At 31.3% G+C, this 19,376-nt stretch overlaps 1 protein-coding gene across 4 annotated transcripts in view; it reads left to right on the top strand.

Annotated features, from left to right (window-relative positions):
- Positions 1 to 19,376, top strand: part of LOC148609390 (ligand of Numb protein X 2-like) — a 74,599-nt gene that overhangs the window by 20,161 nt on the left and 35,062 nt on the right. The window contains exons 1-2 of one of the 4 annotated variants that reach the window (XM_088540926.1): positions 7,455 to 7,782; positions 8,879 to 10,231. The exons of 1 other annotated variant lie outside the window; for it this stretch is intronic. In XM_088540926.1, the coding sequence (XP_088397052.1) occupies positions 10,182 to 10,231 (50 nt within the window). In that variant the 5' untranslated portion in view covers positions 7,455 to 7,782; positions 8,879 to 10,181. Of the gene's footprint in view, positions 1 to 7,454; positions 7,783 to 8,191; positions 8,299 to 8,710; positions 10,232 to 19,376 lie in introns of those variants that run through there. 2 more of the 4 variants (XM_088540925.1, XM_088540924.1) reach the window with 2 other exon arrangements.

Genomic DNA, 19,376 nt, shown 5'->3' with positions numbered 1-19,376 from the left:
GTAATCATATACGTCATACATAAGAGCAGAGCTTCCATAAGTAGTATATTTTGAAATTGAACTTCATTCCATTACCCATCAAATAGAATACAAACAGAATACTAAGCTGTGAGAAGTTTTCTGTCATTATTTAATTAATGAAAACATGACACCTGTTAGTGATTCTATGAAAATACGGATTTTTCGATTTTCATTTTCATTTACATTTTTGATTTTTCAAAATTTACTTTTTTTAGTTCACATGGCCTGACATGTGAGCTATGGCCGTCACTTAGGGTCTATTGTTGTCGTCGTCATTGTTGATATTTTTTCAAAACTCTTCTGCTCTGACACTACTGGACCAATTAGAACTTAACTTAATTGGTATGACTGTTTCTTAGGTTAATCCGCTTAGAAATGTTGTGGAGATCTTTGATCCATTGAAAAACATGACTGCTGTTACTAAAAATAGAACAAAGGGATCAGACAGCAGATTTTCTTGTATCTCCTAAATTGTTAGATTTAGCCAAATTCTGAAATGAGGTAAAAGTATTCAACATGATGAGATCTATTTGTGGTCAAACTTTGGTGTAAATCTGTTTAGCCATGTTGTAGTTATTACCCCTTTTAAGGTTTTTTGCTTTCTTAAATATCATTACTTTAAAAAATCTTCTACTCAGAAACTGCTTGACGGAATTCAATGGAAGTTGATATGAGTGTTGTTTCTGGAGGAGTAATATATAAGGAAAAAACATGGCAGTTTTACATATAATATAATGTGGTTTATCAAGCCAGGTAAGAGATTTAGGCTCTTTAGAACCTTTAGTATACAGAAAAAATGAAAATGGAGCAATATATTAAAAAATGGTGCATCTGACAAAGTCCTCTTCTAAGCAAAAGCCCTGATTACAATGTCAATACATTTACTGGTATATAAATGCGAAACAGATTTTAGTGTTTTAAAGAGTAATCAAGGGAACCAAGGTTATAGCGGTAATCAAAAGAATGTAATCCAGGGACAAAGACCAGACATGGAAAACAGACATACACAACAAAGAACATAAAGTAACTAAAATCATACATACAAAGTAACAAAAGTAAATGAGCAACTCGTACTCCACTAAAAACTGGGAGCATGGACCAGGTGTGCCGTTAGATTAAGCGTCCTCTGCTTTTCTAGAAACACCCGCCGAGTTGTTCATAAAAAGTCATGTCCGGGGTAGACAAACGAGGGAAGGAAAACTATGGCCCGTTGAATAAATCAGTTTTCATGGTGCAGATGGATACACCGTAATGATCCACGAGTTCATGATAACGACCATAAAACTTCTGTAGTGATGACTTCAATCTTGTAGCAACATAACCCTGTTCCAGAAGCCTATTTGTTAGAGTTCTAGCGTGATACAAAAAGTCTGTGTAGTTTCGGCAAGCTCTGGCATAACGTATGAGTTGTGATATGAACACTCCATATGCAGGAACCGAAGGGATGTTGCCACAGATGAAAGGAAAGTTGACAATTCTGAATGAAAAGTCATCACGTTTGTCGTAAAGTTTGGTCAATAGTTTTCCTTTACTATCGATTTCTAAGTGTAGGTCAAGATATGAGGCTGACTTCACAGTGTCTGTAGTATCCTTTATCTCAAGTTCTTTTGGGTAGATGCGATGTATCAAATCCCCGAAATTAGGATTGTTTAAAGATAATACGTCATCTATATAGCGGAAACTGAGATTGAAGGATCTAGCCAAACAATATTCTTTCTTTCTGATCAGATCAGCTATAAAGTCTATAAAAAACTGTGTAAAATAGTACAATTGGTTGTGTGTTTCTTCTTCTGCTTAGTATAGAACACCCTCATACTTCCTTTGTGGTGCTTGATTTCTGCTTATGGAGAATTTTATCAGAAAATTCCTTTCATATTTTATATGCTAAACATCAATAAAGGAAACTGGATTGAATTTTTATATCAATTTATTGCTCCTATGTCCATGCTATGGAGTTGCTGAAATTCAATGCAGAGACCCAGTTGATTCAGATTATTTAAAACAAGGCTTTTTGATTTGTCATTCAAAACTATTCAACTTAAGACAAGTTTTTTTAGGTCTTTGAGAAGCTTTACTTAAAATTTAAGAACTAGCAACAGGTCTTTTGTTACACATTCTTAAGAAATTTTGTCATCCAATTATTACAATATCCGGAAAATTCTATTTTCATCACTGAGATAGAGTAAATCCTATATAATAGAAATTGGCAAGGATTCAGAGTAGTAGTCGATTTAAGTGATTAAAGCTTTTATCTTATACATTGTACATTGAAGACATTTTTAAGGAATGCTTGATTAAGTGCTTTTGATGTTGTTAAATCATAGTGTTTTAGGAAAGCACCCTATGTTTGCTTTCAAAGCTCCCGAATTGAAGAATAGTTTTTCCTAGAAATGCTTGATTAAGTTCTTTCATGTTGCTAAAGAACATAATTGGCAATGTCCAGATTGTTGTTAGATGTAAACACTTTGTTTTTGGATCATACTTCAGGGAATAGAGATAGTGTTACCAAAGATCAAAATATCTATGAAATGATAGAAAGTTTATATCACTTTTGTCCAGGTAATTACCTAATTAGTAGTTCATCCAGTCAAGAGAAGACCAGAACATCTATTTCCCTGTAATTAACTATATTACTTCCTGTATATACTGTTATTAGTCATTGGATCTGTATCAGCTTTTAAAAAAGTTTCAGATCACAAAAGGAAGGTAACAATATTTTCAGACTGTTGGCAGTTGCACACTCAGTTCTATTGCAAAAAGATCTAGCTAAGTCATCTATTGCTTGATAAAATATGATCTAAGGCTTTGTTGTAAGAAGGATGGAGTCATTTGTTCTCAAATAACATTTGACATCATTAAATTCACCACAATGTTGTTATATTGGTGATGTTTTGACTAATAGGAACATGCAAGACTCTTCATAACACATCTGTGTATCTCAGGTTCAAAGTTAAAACAATAACTTCCTAAATGCTTATGTCATGTCTGAAATACATCACTTCTGACAGTACAGTTTTGTGCCATTCAAATTTCAGAGCATTTACATATAAAGGACATTGCTGATAAACAATTTTCTGTAAATAACCTTTATTATATTGTAAAAGGGGTGAAAAAAGTAAAAAAAGAATAAATCTTTTTATTTTCTTTGATCAATTAATTGAATTTAAATGAACAGGTTTGTATGAAATGTTAATTCAAGGTTATACAGAGCACTAAAGGATGGTAGAGTTAGAGGCTATCTGGCCTCAGCTGTTCAGGAGCTAGGTTTCCAAATGACCCAAAAGATATATTTTTATAAAACTTAGTGTAAACTGCATATTTTTTTTTAAATCAACTAAATGAATAAGTATTAATTAATCACATTCATTTTCTGTCAGAAATCTATGTTATGCCAAATATATATATTTAACTGCAATCCAAACATAGAACAAATATATTGTGTTCATACTTGCTATGTGTTCAGGGTTTAACATTTGCAGTCATATCATGCCTCACTCTGGGAAGTATTATATATTTTTTAGATGCTTTATCAAGTTGTTTTAGTCAGGAAATTACAGTCATTGATGGATACAACATGGTGTTTACATTCAAAACTTGCCATAAACATTAAAAAAATCCTTACATTTTTGAGGTGCTTGGTTAAGTTGAAGTTTTTGTTAAAATCTCTGACCAGTTCTCTAAAACAAGAGATTTTTTCTTAGTTATGCTTTATCAACTATGATATATCTATGGGAACTGACAATGATTCAGGAAAGCCTGCTGTGTATGTATTTTAGATCAGAATCAATATGTGTCTAAATATCAATAGCTGTAAATTTATTGACTTCTTATTATTACAATGTACCTGGTTTAATGTTCTGAGAAACTGCTCAATAGTCAATTAATGTTTTGAAAAATCTTACAAGTCAATATTGATAAAATTATCAGTGTAATTAATTTGATCTACATGGCTTTAATGTGTTAATGGTGTTTTTAAATAGAAGGAAATTGCTTTGAATTATACCAATTAAGGTTAAGTTTGGATAAAAATATTTGGTGAGAGTATGTTTTTGTCGTTCAAAGCCATGTTACCATTTTTGAAAATTTAGAACTGAGTTAAAAAAACAAAATGCTTTTATTTTGGAATTCATGAATGCAAGTTTTGTACATGTTCGTTTTGAAGGATTTTGAACAATGGTGATTACTACTAAACTGATTACATAAATAAATGATTTACCACAGCAAGGGATATGATTACTGATATCATTTGTGCATATAGATATTATTTAGAAAATTATTGTTAGTGAAAAAAAATCTGTGAGTATTATTTGAATACTTTTATTTGAAAAGCATCAGAAAATGGTTTAATAGATGTAGGATACTCAATACCTTATTCATAACTACAAGATGACAACATTACAGAACTATACTTTTGTTATGGAAATGTATCTCATCCTTGTCACATGTGCCTCTGGAATATGATACAATATGAAAGGGGTATCTATATGTGCAATCCAATTCAGGTTCTTAATTATGAGATGTATTTCTTTGCAATGACATAAAATTGGATTATCATGGAATGCTATAATAGTACTTTCTGAGATAGTTTTATTATTTCTTGCAATAGAATTCAATATTTAAGAAACTTCTTTACTGACAGTCTGATACTGAGTACTGTGTTGGATTTCTGATTATTGTATATTGTCATCACAGGATGGTCTGATATCTCCTGTCAAGCAGACCACACACGTTGCAGGATTACCTGGTATATTTCACTTCTTTAGAATATAGTGTTCTAATTAGGACTGTACTTCCTTTGAATTTAGTTGAGATATACTGCAATTGTTGAAGAGTTTAGAGAATAATTTCAATAAATATACTTAAGTAGTATTTACTCAGGTTTTGACAGGCCTTGATGAACTTAAGTCATTAACAGATCATAACAGCAACTATTCTGATGGTGTCATTTGATTGATACCTAGAAGTAATACCTTTTACTCTGTAACAGCTGTTTTGTTCTGTACTTTTTGTGTTTTATATTTGTAACCTGATATCATTCCTTAGTCATGGAGGATGCCACAGCACAGCATCTGTATCCTTAATGTAATCTGATTCTGTGGTACATTGTGATAAGTCATATTGATGAGAATGTATGATAGTGTTTGAGTGCATGAGTATTGATTGGGGGAAAAGATTATTAGGTAGGAAATATAAATTAATGGAAACAATGATAATGAAGTGAAAAGTTTATGTAGGAATCAAAGGAGCATGGTTTTTATGTTGTCCTTTTTTTTGTGGTATACAAGACTGGGCAAGGAACATTATAGTTAAAACTAATGATAAAAATCATCTTCACTCAAACTTAAGGGCAAAACATGTTGTCTTTAACAACTTAATTTAGAAGTTAACTTAAAAAATCACATAAAAGGACTGGTTGATAGAATATAATTAAAAGTGAAGATTTAATTTAACCTTTTTAAGAAATGATTATCACTATATTCCATTGCCTTGCTAAAAGCAGACACTGCTGTAACTGCTCTCGTGCAGCACTACCATTAGGTTACTTAAGTTGTATTTATCTTTTGTGTGTACCTTATCAATAGAAAGTTGTTCCCATGTAAATGTACATGTACATAATGAAAGTAAACCTCAAAACAATTTATGATGACGTGTATGATTTTATTCTTACAAAAACAATTTGATTACTACAACAATAACCTGTGTTATTTAATTAGTTTGTTGGGATATGTTTGAATGTGACTGTATGGTTGATCCTATATAAAATAGATGCTATAACAATTTCCTGTTTTTTGGTAATTTGAGTATAAAACTTCTTGAAATAGAATTGGAAATTTGCAGTACAATGTTATGTAACTAAACCAAATACAATATTTAAGAGCAATTGAATGATGCAATATATGTTATAATGTAAACGATTGGTTGTTTCATGTTTTTGTTTTTATTTTATTGTAGCACTTTATTGGGTTATGGGACTTGGATTCTTACTTTGTCTTTTGAACTTTGTTTAGTGGACTAGAACTATGATACTTAAATGAATTGATTAGTAAGAGTTTTCTTAGAGGATTAAACTGAAATGTCACTCTCTGCTGTGTCTACCATGCATGTACAGCAATTTAAAATATGTCTAATTTTTCGGCATACCTGAGTAGCATTACATGCAGGCATTTATTTTCAAATTTCCTTCTACATCTCAAAAGTACTTACTATTTTGTATTTTGGTTATATGCTGATGCATTGGTTGCTTTTCACCATATCTGTTCTTTTTTCTATTGTATAGTTGACTTTCTTGATAAGAAATGGTTTTCCACATTCCTGTAATCTTTCACAGTATTTAATTTTGCCAAAATTCAAGATTCAACAGAAATAACTATACATGTATGGAATTTAAATTTCAAATAGTTATTCCTTTAAAATTTTAGTGACTTACAGTGAATTCACAAGACAATACTCATTTCCAGTTAGTTATTATTACATATTAAGCTCTTTGTGTAGGAAAATATTACAAACATAACACCTAAGGACATGAATGTCATTTACATTATTGCATGTTAATTGCTAGGGATCCTTATTCGTTTTACTGTTCTGTAAAACCTATCAAGGCCTACTTTATACCTCTCTTCCTATAAATATCTATGAAATGTCTTTACAACAGTTCTTATGGTCTATTAGTTGGTTTAATTCAATGTTAGGTGTTCCTATCCATAATTATAACATTCAAATACTGGATATGGCGATGAATACTCACCAAACAAACAATGCTTTTTCGGTCTACATATGCCGTATTCTTAGGTAACAAAAATCCTTTCTGTATTCACATATGTATTTTTTTAGAAAGCCATACAATCATATCCCACTAAAATCAACCAAATCAAACTGATTCAAGAACAATAACTCTTGCAAAGTACCAATTATATGCACAATCTATATATGTCTTATCTTGAATGTGCAACTAAGACAGGTAATGTGGTATATAACTGTTTCTGAATTAGATATAAATTCTGATTTTTTATAAGGACCGTTACTTTTATATGTGGCCAAGTCATACTAAAATCTATACAAACTTCAGACCCTTCTTCTTAGGATAGGGGATGTCGTTGCTTTATAGAGGTAGTACATTATATGTTTTATTTTTGGGATTATTGCTTTATAGAGGTACCACAATATATGTTCCAGTTATATTTAGCTTTGTTCTGAGTGGAAGATCTTGTCTTGAACCAATCAATCAATAATTACCTTGATTAACTTGATCAGTCGATTTACATCCCTGATTTACTTGACTGATATAACCTTTCTTTAACATGGTATTAGATATATTGGCTCCTGATATTTACTATTGGCTAGACATGGCCTTTGGACATCCTTATGAATAATCATGATCAGTTTTATCACTCATCAAACTTTTGATAGATTGGATTAGCAAAGTTGCTGTGATGCGAAATAAAAAGGCTTATTTAATGTCAGTTAAAGCAGAAAATTGGCTTATCCATTGTCAATTATTGGTTGATGGGAAAGTCTTGTATGGCGTAATTTGAGCCTAAGTGACAAAGAATATTCTACAATTGGCTTCCAATTATTTTGCATCAGATTTAGTTAAATTTTGAAGAGACAATAGCCAAGATAAATATTCAGCTTAACTGGTCAACACACTTTCTGAAGGACATGCTCTTTAACTTATAAAGACTTCTGAAAGTGGCATGGCTTGTTCCACTGTTCTGTGATGAGGAATAAGTTGTAGAAGTTGGAGAAGAGGATTTCAAACTGGTATGATTTGATCTTTATATTGGTTAATCAACGAATTAAACTACTGATATCATTTGTAATGAAAGCTTCAAGAGACCAATTTGATTGGATGTCATTTTGCGTTTTTTAGTATATCAAAGTACTAATCAGAAGTATTTGTGAATAAGGCTTTGAGAACTGAAATGATGAGAAGTCATAAATACCTTGTTAAATTATTAAAATGCTTCTGAAATTATTGATACTGAATAAATTGAAAGAGTACCGTGTTAAAGAAAATTCAATTTTATCTGGGAAATACATTTTGTGGAACATTCTAATTGAACTTGTGAGGAATGTTTGTTTGTCATTGGATAACATTTTAATGCCATGTTGTACTGTTGATGGCAAGCAGCTGTGACATTTTATTTACATCATTTTGATTAGTACTGGTATTTGGTGGTTAATTTTGTTTTTTTAATGTAGTGACTAAAACATTTCTAGGAAGGAGATAATATTTAATTATTTCATTGGGTTCCATGAAGACAATATAGTCATTAGGTAAAATCAGCTTGGTTCTGAATTTCTAAGAACTTGAAGTTAATTTGTTCTGACTTTAATAACTGTTGTCCACTTCAGTTACTGAAATCAAAATGTGTAGAATAAAAAAAAAAACTGAAATGAAACTTAAGGGAAATAAAAGAAGAGATTTTCTTATGTTATCAGTGTCATATTGATGATAGAAATTCAGGGTCATAAAAACTTACTTTTTGGCAAGTTACTGCATTTGTCAGAACAGAACCATTATTTTGCTGCTTTTTATCAAAGTTATATACCTATATCTTACACTGCATGAATCAGTATAAAAATATTATATAAATCCAATTTGGCTGCTGTTACTACCTTTAAATGTGTAGCTCATGGAAATAACTAGATTGTTCAATTTTCCATTACAGCTGTTAAGTTAAACATTTTGTTATAATTAACTACAATTATTTTTTTTTCAATGTAAAGCTGTACGACACTATATACTGGTATATTACACTCATATGGGAGTTTTTCTTGTGGGAAATGTGCTTAAATTATCATAAAGTAACAAGTTAGACTAATCTGTCAACTTTTTGTTTTTATGTGACATTAGAAACGATGAAATGAAGAAATAAAACCCTGTTAGGATTTATGCTTGGTCAAATGTAGCAAGACTTGAATGAATTACAGTAAATGAAGCAAACTTTCTACATGCAGGCTGAAAGCAATACCTATTAATTTGTCACAAGGATACAGAACTTAAATGATGTCAAAAATCAAGACAGTTTCTCATAATCTGAAAATGGAAGTGAGAAAATATTAGAACAGAACTACTTGTATTGAAATTGATAGTTGCCCTGAGGCTGGATGTATATTTCTTATTATTGACTGATATTTGACATTCAAGTTGACACTTTCAATGGGATAGTGAACCATATAGTCATGAAAATTTGATGTACTTGTGAAATTAGTATAAAGAATTAAAGAAGAAAGAGGAGACACATAAACAAGTTAGTCATTGCTGAGGATATTGTAATCTAGTAATGACAATAGCTTGATCAATATTTGAATGTTAGATGCAGAGGATTATTATAGTTTTGCACCAAGTAGGATAATGCACAATTGAATAAATAGCGGGTAAATATTGGTGCATGTTGTAATGCAGTAGGAATCATTTGACAGAGATACAGTTTAGTAACTGAAGTGGGTATGATTGGATAAAACATTGTGTCTTTAGTCTAAATAATTGTAATTGAGTGGTATTGAAAACTGCTTAACAATTTATAAATGCATTTGAAAAAATATATATTCTATTGCAATTGTTTGCAAGTATTTTAATGCAGTCATAAATGCTATAAAAATTGTTCAACAATTAACAAAAGTGTTAGAAACAATTTGAAACAAATATTGTACATTAATTAAGCTTACAGCTTTTGTGTCAGTATTTAAGAACAAGTTGTGGAGCTGGAATTACATCACATTGGTCTTAGCAGATAAGTAATTAAAGAAGAACTTTTTATTAAACATACATTCAAAGCTCCTTCAATAAGAATTTTAAGCTAAGAGATAATATACTTAATTAAAGCATTAGGACAGGGAGTCAGGGAGTTTCATATATTTTTATAACAGTAGAGGATCCAGCTTTAAGTGGAAAAATCCTGTTTAGAATTCAAAACCATATTTATAAATAAGATCGAGTATTTTACTATAAAGTGTCAAAACTTTCAGTTTAGTATATGTGCTTTCTGAACATATATTGACAAAAACTGAAATTGAAGTGTAGAAACGAATATGTGAATGTGACATTTGCCATACATCAAAATTTATAAAAAAAGGATTATACAAAAAATTGACAACAATATTGAGAACAACTTGCCAACTTTCTATATTATGTGACATATTGACGGGATATAATCATGGATTTACCACTTCCATCAGATCATAGCATTGTCTTATCACCATACAGGTAAATATCTTTGCATGTTTTTTTGTTGTTTTTTTTGCACCTGCATTCCAAGTAATTAGCTCATTGATGTTGTACATTTACAAATTGCACCTGTACAAAAAGGTAAACATACTTCATATCATCATCTCATCTAGGTTAATTAATTTTATTGCATTGTTATATGCATATTAGGTGTGTAATGACAATTATAATTTATAGAACATCAACTATTTGGTTAGTAGGTTCATTAACATTCTGTTCTTGTTTTGGAATGTGTGGTATGGAATAAAATAAGGGATTGTGTGGTATGGAATGAAAGAATGGAATGTATGATATGGAATGAAAGAAGGGATTGTGTGATATGGAATGAAAGAAGGGATTGTGTGGTATGGAATGAAAGAATGGAATGTATGATATGGAATGAAAGAAGGGATTGTGTGGTATGGAATGAAAGAATGGAATGTATGATATGGAATGAAAGAAGGGATTGTGTGATATGGAATGAAAGAAGGGATTGTGTGGTATGGAATGAAAGAATGGAATGTATGATATGGAATGAAAGAAGGGATTGTGTGGTATGGAATGAAAGAATGGAATGTATGATATGGAATGAAAGAAGGGATTGTGTGATATGGAATGAAAGAAGGGATTGTGTGGTATGGAATGAAAGAATGGAATGTATGATATGGAATGAAAGAAGGGATTGTGTGGTATGGAATGAAAGAATGGAATGTATGATATGGAATGAAAGAAGGGATTGTGTGGTATAGAATGAAAGAATGGAATGTAGGATATGGAATGAAAGAAGGAATTGTGTGGTATGGAATGAGAGAAGGTATTTTGTGGTATGGAATGAATGAATGGAATGTATGGTATGGGATGAAAGAGGAGAATAAAATAAGTGAATGTTTTGTATGCATGAGTGGTATGGATTGAAAGAATGGAATGTGTGGTTTGTAATGAAAGAAGGGAATGTGTAGTATGGAATAAAAGAAGAGAAAGAAAGAAGTGAATTTGTGGTATGCATGTATGGTATGGAATGAAAGAAGGGAATGTCTGGTATGGAATGGAAGAATGGAATGTGTGAAATGGAATGAAAGATGGGAATGTGTGGTATGGAATGAAAGAAAGTGGAAGTAAATTACTCAGTGGTAGATCTAGGAGTTGGAGGAGGGTTCTGATCAGATCCCCCTCTTTTGTTGGAATAAAAGGTTAATTTAACACATAATTTAGGCAAAACTGAGCAAACAATTGCCTGGAACTCAACCTCCCTCTTTTCTGGAATCATTTGGAACCCCCATCTTAAATCTACATTTGATGGTGTGATTGTGATTTTCATGAACATGATAAAAATTAATGATAAACATCACTTTTGCATGAAGAAATATTGAAGAGTTAATAGATTAATCAAATGTCACCACATCTGTGACTGAGTTTAATGATGTGTATTAGTGCAAGTAGTTTTTGACATTAGTATATTACTTAAAAAAAAATTATAATAACCTCATATGAAAGTTAATATTGTAGATTGCTGCACATTTACTTTGAATGAATTTTTCATAACATTTGAATTATTCATAAAACATGATCCAGATAATGATTTTAAGTTTTGCCGATGAGGCACCGAAACTATGCTTGAGTAACATGATGACTGACTGCATCTTGACCAACTGGAATTTATGAAACTTCCTAGAATACTTGCTCTGCTCACTTATTTGATTTTAAGACATTCATGTTTCAGATTCCCTACATACTTGATAATTGTTCATGCTTCTCCCTATAACATTATGTTTTTAATATGTGTGTTGAGTGTAAATTAGAATGTTTAAGCAAATGTTTCAGACTGGATCCTTGTTTTTGGCAGAAATTTCTTGGAAACTTCCAAATTGTTAATTTGATAGTTTTATAAACAAGTTTGTTAAACTGTAATACGGTGTCTCACTGTAGTGGGAAATATAGGTAAACTATGATACAATGTCTCACTGCAGTGGCAAACTATGATACAATGTCTCACTGCAGTGGCAAACTATGGTACAGTGTCTCACTGCAGTGGGAAATATAGGCAAACTATGATACAATGTCACACTACAGTGTGAAATATAGGCAAACTATGATACAATGTCTCACTGCAGTGGCAAACTATGATACCAATTGTCTCACTGCAGTGGGAAATAGAGGAAAACTATGATACAATATGAACACTTAAAATGACTCTACCTGGTACAGTGTGCATAAAAATATTGGCTTGTCACTGTGAACTAGTTTGTATCATCTCACTATTCAGATCACAACAGTAGTTTTATTGTTTGATATTGAATTGTTATTCATTGTAACTATATGGTGGTCGATGAATGTATTTTATACAACAAAATCCCATGCCATATGATAGCATATTGAATCTAATGACAGTTCATCACAATTGTTAACTTAATTTTCGTGGTGACTTTCCAGTATAAAAAAAATGAATTTTCTGAAATATTTTAAGATTTTGCTGCACTGTTCAGTAGCTTTCATAGTGACTAAGAATTTTTTTTTTGATCACATAATGAAAATGGATACCCAGTCGTGATGATTCTTTGACAAATCTATATAGTGACAGAACCTTGATCAGCGACAGGGAAAAACATTGCATGCTGTAAAAAATTATGCTGGTACTGTCTAAACATAGCTTAATTGAGCTTAACCATTTTTCTGCATTCAATTTCTGTCTAGCATAACTATGAAAATAACACAACTGCAAAAGGAAAGAGACCAGATATTGCTATGGTAGATTTAGAAAAAAACTTCATTATCAAAAACATTTGCATATGCATGTACTTATATCTGCAAATTTAAACATTCCATTATGTGCTATAACAAAATAAAAACTGTTCACAGTGATTTCTGAATTGATGAGAAATTGAAATGTCTACCTTTGGACGCTTACCCTACTGGTGCACCTGGTCCATGCTCCCAGTTTTTAGTGGAGTCCGAGTTGCTCATTTGCTTTTGTTACTTTGTATGTATGATTTTAGTTACTTTATGTTCTTTGTTGTGTATGTCTGTATTCCATGTCTGGTCTTTGTCCCTGGATTACATTCTTTTGATTACTGCTATAACCTTGGTACCCTTGATTATTCTTTGAAACTTATTTGCAGATACTTTGAGTGATCTAGAAGTTTTATAAGATTGACAAGTATTTTGCTCACTTGATAGGCTCTTTGTAGGGGAAAAGTATTAATCGAAATAAATGTCAGCGATGTATAGTACATCATCTTTTTCTCCACCTTTCTGCTTTTATATTTATATTTAGTGATCTCTTATGTTATTTTTCTTTTCAGAGTAAAACTTCCCAGTCATATTAATGTGTTATACACATTTAGATTTTTCATTAATGTAATTCCTGTAGTTTTCCCTTGCAAACATCGCAAAAGTTCTGTAACAGATCCAAATACTCTGAAAGTACTTACATTTTTGAAGAAAATTTTTTGTGGATAAAGGAAAAAATGATTCTTGAATTCATGGTTTTGAGGTTTTCAGTGTACATCTCCATCTCGTTGGGAACCAAACTTTGTGGTCTGTCTTACCCACAAAAACCATGAAAATTGATACCCCACAAACAGTAGTACTTTCACAGTATTAAGTACTGTAGCATCCAGAAGCTACACAAATATTTTGGAAACTTATGATTATGATTACCATTAGAATGAGTGTTTGTGGACCATCTAAAAACTTACTAAAAACTCAGATAGAACCTAAAACATTATTATATACTGTGAAAGTACATTTATTTTTGCATACCAACTTAATTGGATTAGGGAAGAAATGCAAATATCGTGGATTCTTGAAATCAGGGTTTTGAGGTTTTCAATAAACACATCAAAGGGAATCTCCTTTTCGTTCAGTACCAAATTTCATGGTTTGGCCTAGCCACGAAAACCACAAAAATTGGTGCCCAACGAATAATAGTACTATCACAGTAGTTTTATCGGTCAAATGATCAAATTCTAAGTTATTTGTACTGTACATTTTTTAATCCATCTAGTGTAAATATATATAACATCTTCTTGACATGATCATTATGATTAGTAGGCTTAGAGAAATTAACTTAAATAGCAGTGTTAATCAGAAATATACATCAAATTTCTTTATAGGTGAGATTGTACAACTGAGACACTGAATAGTTTGTTATATCAACATTTCTTCACTGTAATTAATTTGATTTATAAATATTCTATATAGCCAGTTGGTTGAAATTTGTTTCATAAATAAGGACCTGTTGTTTCCCACTTAGCTGATCAGCATTTAACCTAATTGAAAATTAAGTTGAATGGAACAAGTCCTGAAGGTACAACTCTGCATTTGAATCAGGCAAATGGAAAGGGCATTACAGGCAGTATTTTATGCAGATGCAATTTTTGTTGCACAGAACATGTAGATGACTGACAAGGGATTTTATAGGGACGGAGCATCAGTATTATCCTGTTTACATATGAATGACTCTAAATTGTTCTTTCAGAAGTGATGTATTTCAGAAATAGCATATGCAGTTAGGAAGTAATCGTTTGATCTTTTAAATGTAGATGCATAGTGTGTGTTATACAAAATCTTGCATATATTGTCAATGGTCGAGACATCAGCCATAAAACAACGAAGCAGTATATTATCAACTAAGTCAAATGATCACAAATATGTCAGTAGAAAAAGCTAGAAATATAACATCAGATAAAAACAATAGAAAAGTGTCTATGTTGCCAATAGAAACAATAGAAAAGTGTCTATGTTGCCAATAGAAACAATAGAAAAGTGTCTATGTTGCCAATAGAAACAATAGAAAAGTGTCTATGTTGCCAATAGAAACAATTAAAAAGTGTCTATGTTGCTAATAGAACAATGAAAAGTGTCTATGTTGCCAATAGAAACAATCACTAAAGGTTCCAGGCAATGAATTAACAAATAATGATAAATTCTTCAGATATATATTCCTTTATATAATCTTTTATATTTATCAAATTTATTTCTTTTTGATTCAAGTCATATTATTCCCTTATAATTAAACAATTGTGAAATGTTTACCTGATGCATAAAAAAAATACCATGTTTGAATGAATTTTAACCAATATTTATTATACCCCCAACTCAACAAGTTGAAGTTATTAATGGAATCACCTTCTGTCCGTTTGTCTGTCATTTTGTCTGTCTGAATTTCATTGCAATTATCTCGGCTTCCAATGGATGGTCTGGTGTGTTGTTTATAGAGATGGGGCATACAGTGTAGGAGAATTTGAGTGCTTCTGTTTTATAGGACTTCGCCATTTTTGCCATTTGCCAATAGAGAAAATTTTCATCACAAAAATCTTGGCTCCCAATTAACAGATTGGTTTTAAATTTATTGTTTTGCTTTATATGGATGGGGCATACGTTGTAAACAATTTTAGGTGGGGGAATCCCTAGCATAACAACTAAGGACAATAGGATTTAATCATACAAGAATAGAAGCAAAATTAATATATTGTTAAAAAAAGATTGTATGGTAACTTGTGTGGAATAGTAAAAAAAAACAAAAAAGAAACCAGACACCTAATTTTGAATATGAATATTTTTCAAGATTTCTCAGGACAAATAGTCCAATTTTGGCATACATACACATAAACTGACAAACCTAATGGTTTAAACAAACATAGACTAATCTATTAAGTAAGCAGTAAAATACAAGAATAAAAAGTCATCACAAAATCTTCCAATTTCTGACATCTTAATCTATACATATAAAGTCTACACATATTTGTACTGATGGTAAGAGTAGGTTGGTGAACAATGGAAATGGCTGTAGTAACTTACTCTTTGTTAACTTTTCTCACAACTTTGTCAAAAAATTAGTGAAACACAATAACAGAAGGATTGTCAATCAATTCTAAACTGCAGTAGTATATACACGAGGGCATTGTTTCACAAAGCACTTGTAAGATTTATATACATGTGAATCCTTAACATGGTAATGGTGCAGGTATGTCTTACGTAAGCTACCTGAAATAATGCCCAGAACAACAGGATTGCCTATCTATCAATTCTAAACAGCAATTTAACACCAGAACAAGAAGTTGCCCTTCTATCATTTCAAACAGCATTGAAACACCAGATCAACAAGTTTGCCTCTTTATAAATTTAATGGGCAGTGAAACATCAAAACTACAAACTTGACTATCTATCATTTCTAATATCAATATAGCCAACCCTAGACCCTATCTAATGCAAGCAAATATTACTTCCACCCATCAAACATAATACATTTTCCAAATAATCTTGCCGCTGGATGTATTTGGTTAATGAACAAATTCAGGAGTCAAGGATTAAATTGATGCAGTTGATCAAACATGATTGATGCCGTATTTTGCTGCAAATTGATTGGTAATTTGTACACCTTGGGCTGTGATACTTGACATTTTCAGAGTCTGTCATTAATTTGTTGCTTAGGGGAGATGAATGTTGATTCAGCTGCACTTGATACTGTTTAGTTATCTGAATACATTTATTAAACCTTTCTGTAATATCCTTCTATTGCTGAAACTAGGATATTGCATAAAAAAAGAATAAAAAAGAAATAAAAAAAATTATGTTTGCTGCATTTACTGTTCCCTTGTAGCCTGCTATTTTGGATTAGTAGCTTTTTGCGATTTCAGACAGTTGCACTCTCCATAAAATGTCTGTTAATAAAAGGTGTTGCAATATTCTTTTAAAGGTCATGTGTCTTGAATCATTATGAATCTATTTCAGGTTCTCCCAGGCCTCTCCCAAAATGTTCTCAAAATTAATGATGCCATATAGTTTTTACACGACAGCAAAAAAGTTTGTTGTCCAAAAAAGTTATGGGACTGTTGTCAGTAAACACTTGATTTTCCTGTGATTACTTGAATATAAGTCTGTTGACCTTTGTAAAATCTTCCTAGTTGGGATTGTGTTTAGGGATAATATTTGGAATTATGGGTCATAAATTTGGCCTTAAATAAGCACTTCATGAAATTCAACTATATAACTTCAGTAACAGCATATGGATCTCAATGATATTGTTTCGCTATATAGCTATACCACAAAGGTTCAATTAGGATTGATTTTCAGGGTTGAGACAAAAAAGGGGGGCATAAACAAGCATTTTCCTGATTTCTGGTTATAAATACACAATGTACTATTAAATGGATCTCCTTAAAATGAATGATGTTTCCATATTTTAATACCCCTACTGTTTTTGGTTTGAATTTTGTGGTTATATCAAACTGTCCCCTGCATGGCATTCATTAATTGATACATTGACTTAACTTCTCATGAGATGTAAATAGAAATCATATAGTACGATATTGAAATAAACATCAGATGTTCCATGACTTTGTGCTTCTGTGTTCAAGAATTAGTCACAGTGTAACTACTTAGTTTTTCTGTCAGAGAATTGTCACCTCCACAATTAGCAATAAATCTTGAATTTCTTCCAAGTCAAAATTATGCAATCATCAATAGTAATATAAGCCTTATAAATTGCCAACAGTTGAGCTTTTCTTGGTAAAGACATTTCTCATTTAATTCTTTTCTTCTAATCTTGTTTCCACATTCTTTTTTTCAACTGCATAAAGAATAGTTGTTCCATGTGATGATGACATAAAATATTGCCGCTTTAATGGGAGATAGAGTGATTGTGATCTGATAAAATTTCCTCTATGACATAATGTTCATAAATATCATGTTTCTGTTTGGCTCATCATTGCTATGACATCATGAAATATTTAGTCATCACATTCATATTGATTTGAGATTAAGATTAAATTTTTATAAACAAACTAATAGGAGGTAAGAAAATTGTAAAAAAAAAAAAAAAACATGATTAAAGTTGACAATGTGCTTTGATAGGTTTTTGTTCACTCGTTGACATCAATTAAGATATCTGTCTTATAGTTCAGCAATTTTTTTCATCCTATCTTCAACTAAGGTGTAAGAGGAGTATTATAATACTACAATGTAACCTGTCTAAACTGGATCCCTTTCTGACTTTAAAGTTTATTGCTTTAGAAAGGAGTTCAGTTTACCCAGGTTAAAATACATTAAAATTGTTACAAAGGGACTTCAAGAAAGGTCTGGTTTAGACAGGTTTTCGGATTATTCGGAGTTTTGGTTTTCAGATTATTCGGGGTTCGCTATAGACAGGTTTTCGGATTATTTGGGGTTCGGTTTAGATTAGACAGGTTTTCGGATAATTCGTGGTTCGGTTTAGACAGGTTTTTGGATTATTTGGGGTTCGGTATAGATAGGTTTTCGGATTATTCAGGTTTGGAATAGACACGTTTTACTGTACATGCACATTTCCTATAAAAAGAATATGGATGACATATGAACAAAAATACATTTATCATTGCAAAGAACTCCAAACTTGAAAATTTATTTATGAAAGAATGTGCATTCCGTTTTTTTTTTTTAATTTCAATATGCAAACACACAATGATTCGGCAGTATATTTATTTCTAATTTTTTTTTAATTGTTTTCTTGGCATGGTCCATATCACTTGATCATATTTGGTTAACGACAGCATTCTACGAGTGTATTTCAGTCTCACCAAAGGACTACATAGTATCCATCCATCCAATTATTGTTGGACTAGATCCTTAGTAACACTCTACAATTATGATTTAAAACCTCTTTATAGAAATGTTAAATCTAATAGATTGCCACTGACATAATCGAAGGTCACTGTCAATTTAGTGTCAAATATTTATTCTATGAAGGGATGTCATGCTTGAGTTTGTGCCTAATATTTCTTGGCTGAAAACTTTCTGAAAATCATCAAGCATCCCTTTATTTCCTATAAAATTTCAATATATTTGACAATTTGCTATAATTCCTTTTTTCCCCTAAAATGGCAATTTCGGTATATTACCCTTATAAATTTTCAATAAATTTATAGAAAAGTTACCTTTCTTCCATGTTTGCTCACAGGGTTTCATACGAACACTGTAGTTTGTCTTTTCCTCCATCTAAATATGTTCACCCCCAAAAAGACTTAGTGAATGTGCATAATCTTTGTTATAATTGTATTACTTAGTAGGCAATGATTTAATTCTTGTCTTTCATATAAATCTTTTGGAAAAGAACCCTTTAATTTGCCCATGTAAATTCCTAAGATTCCCTGTAATGCCTATTTTTTTT

Source organism: Perna viridis, chromosome 8 (genome assembly GCF_037379345.1).
Source record: "Perna viridis isolate PV_CMFRI_1.1 ecotype Kerala chromosome 8, ASM3737934v1, whole genome shotgun sequence".
Taxonomy (NCBI): Eukaryota; Metazoa; Mollusca; class Bivalvia; order Mytilida; family Mytilidae; genus Perna; species Perna viridis.
The sequence above is the reverse complement of the archived record's forward strand: the minus strand, read 5'-3'. Positions and strand labels throughout refer to the sequence as shown.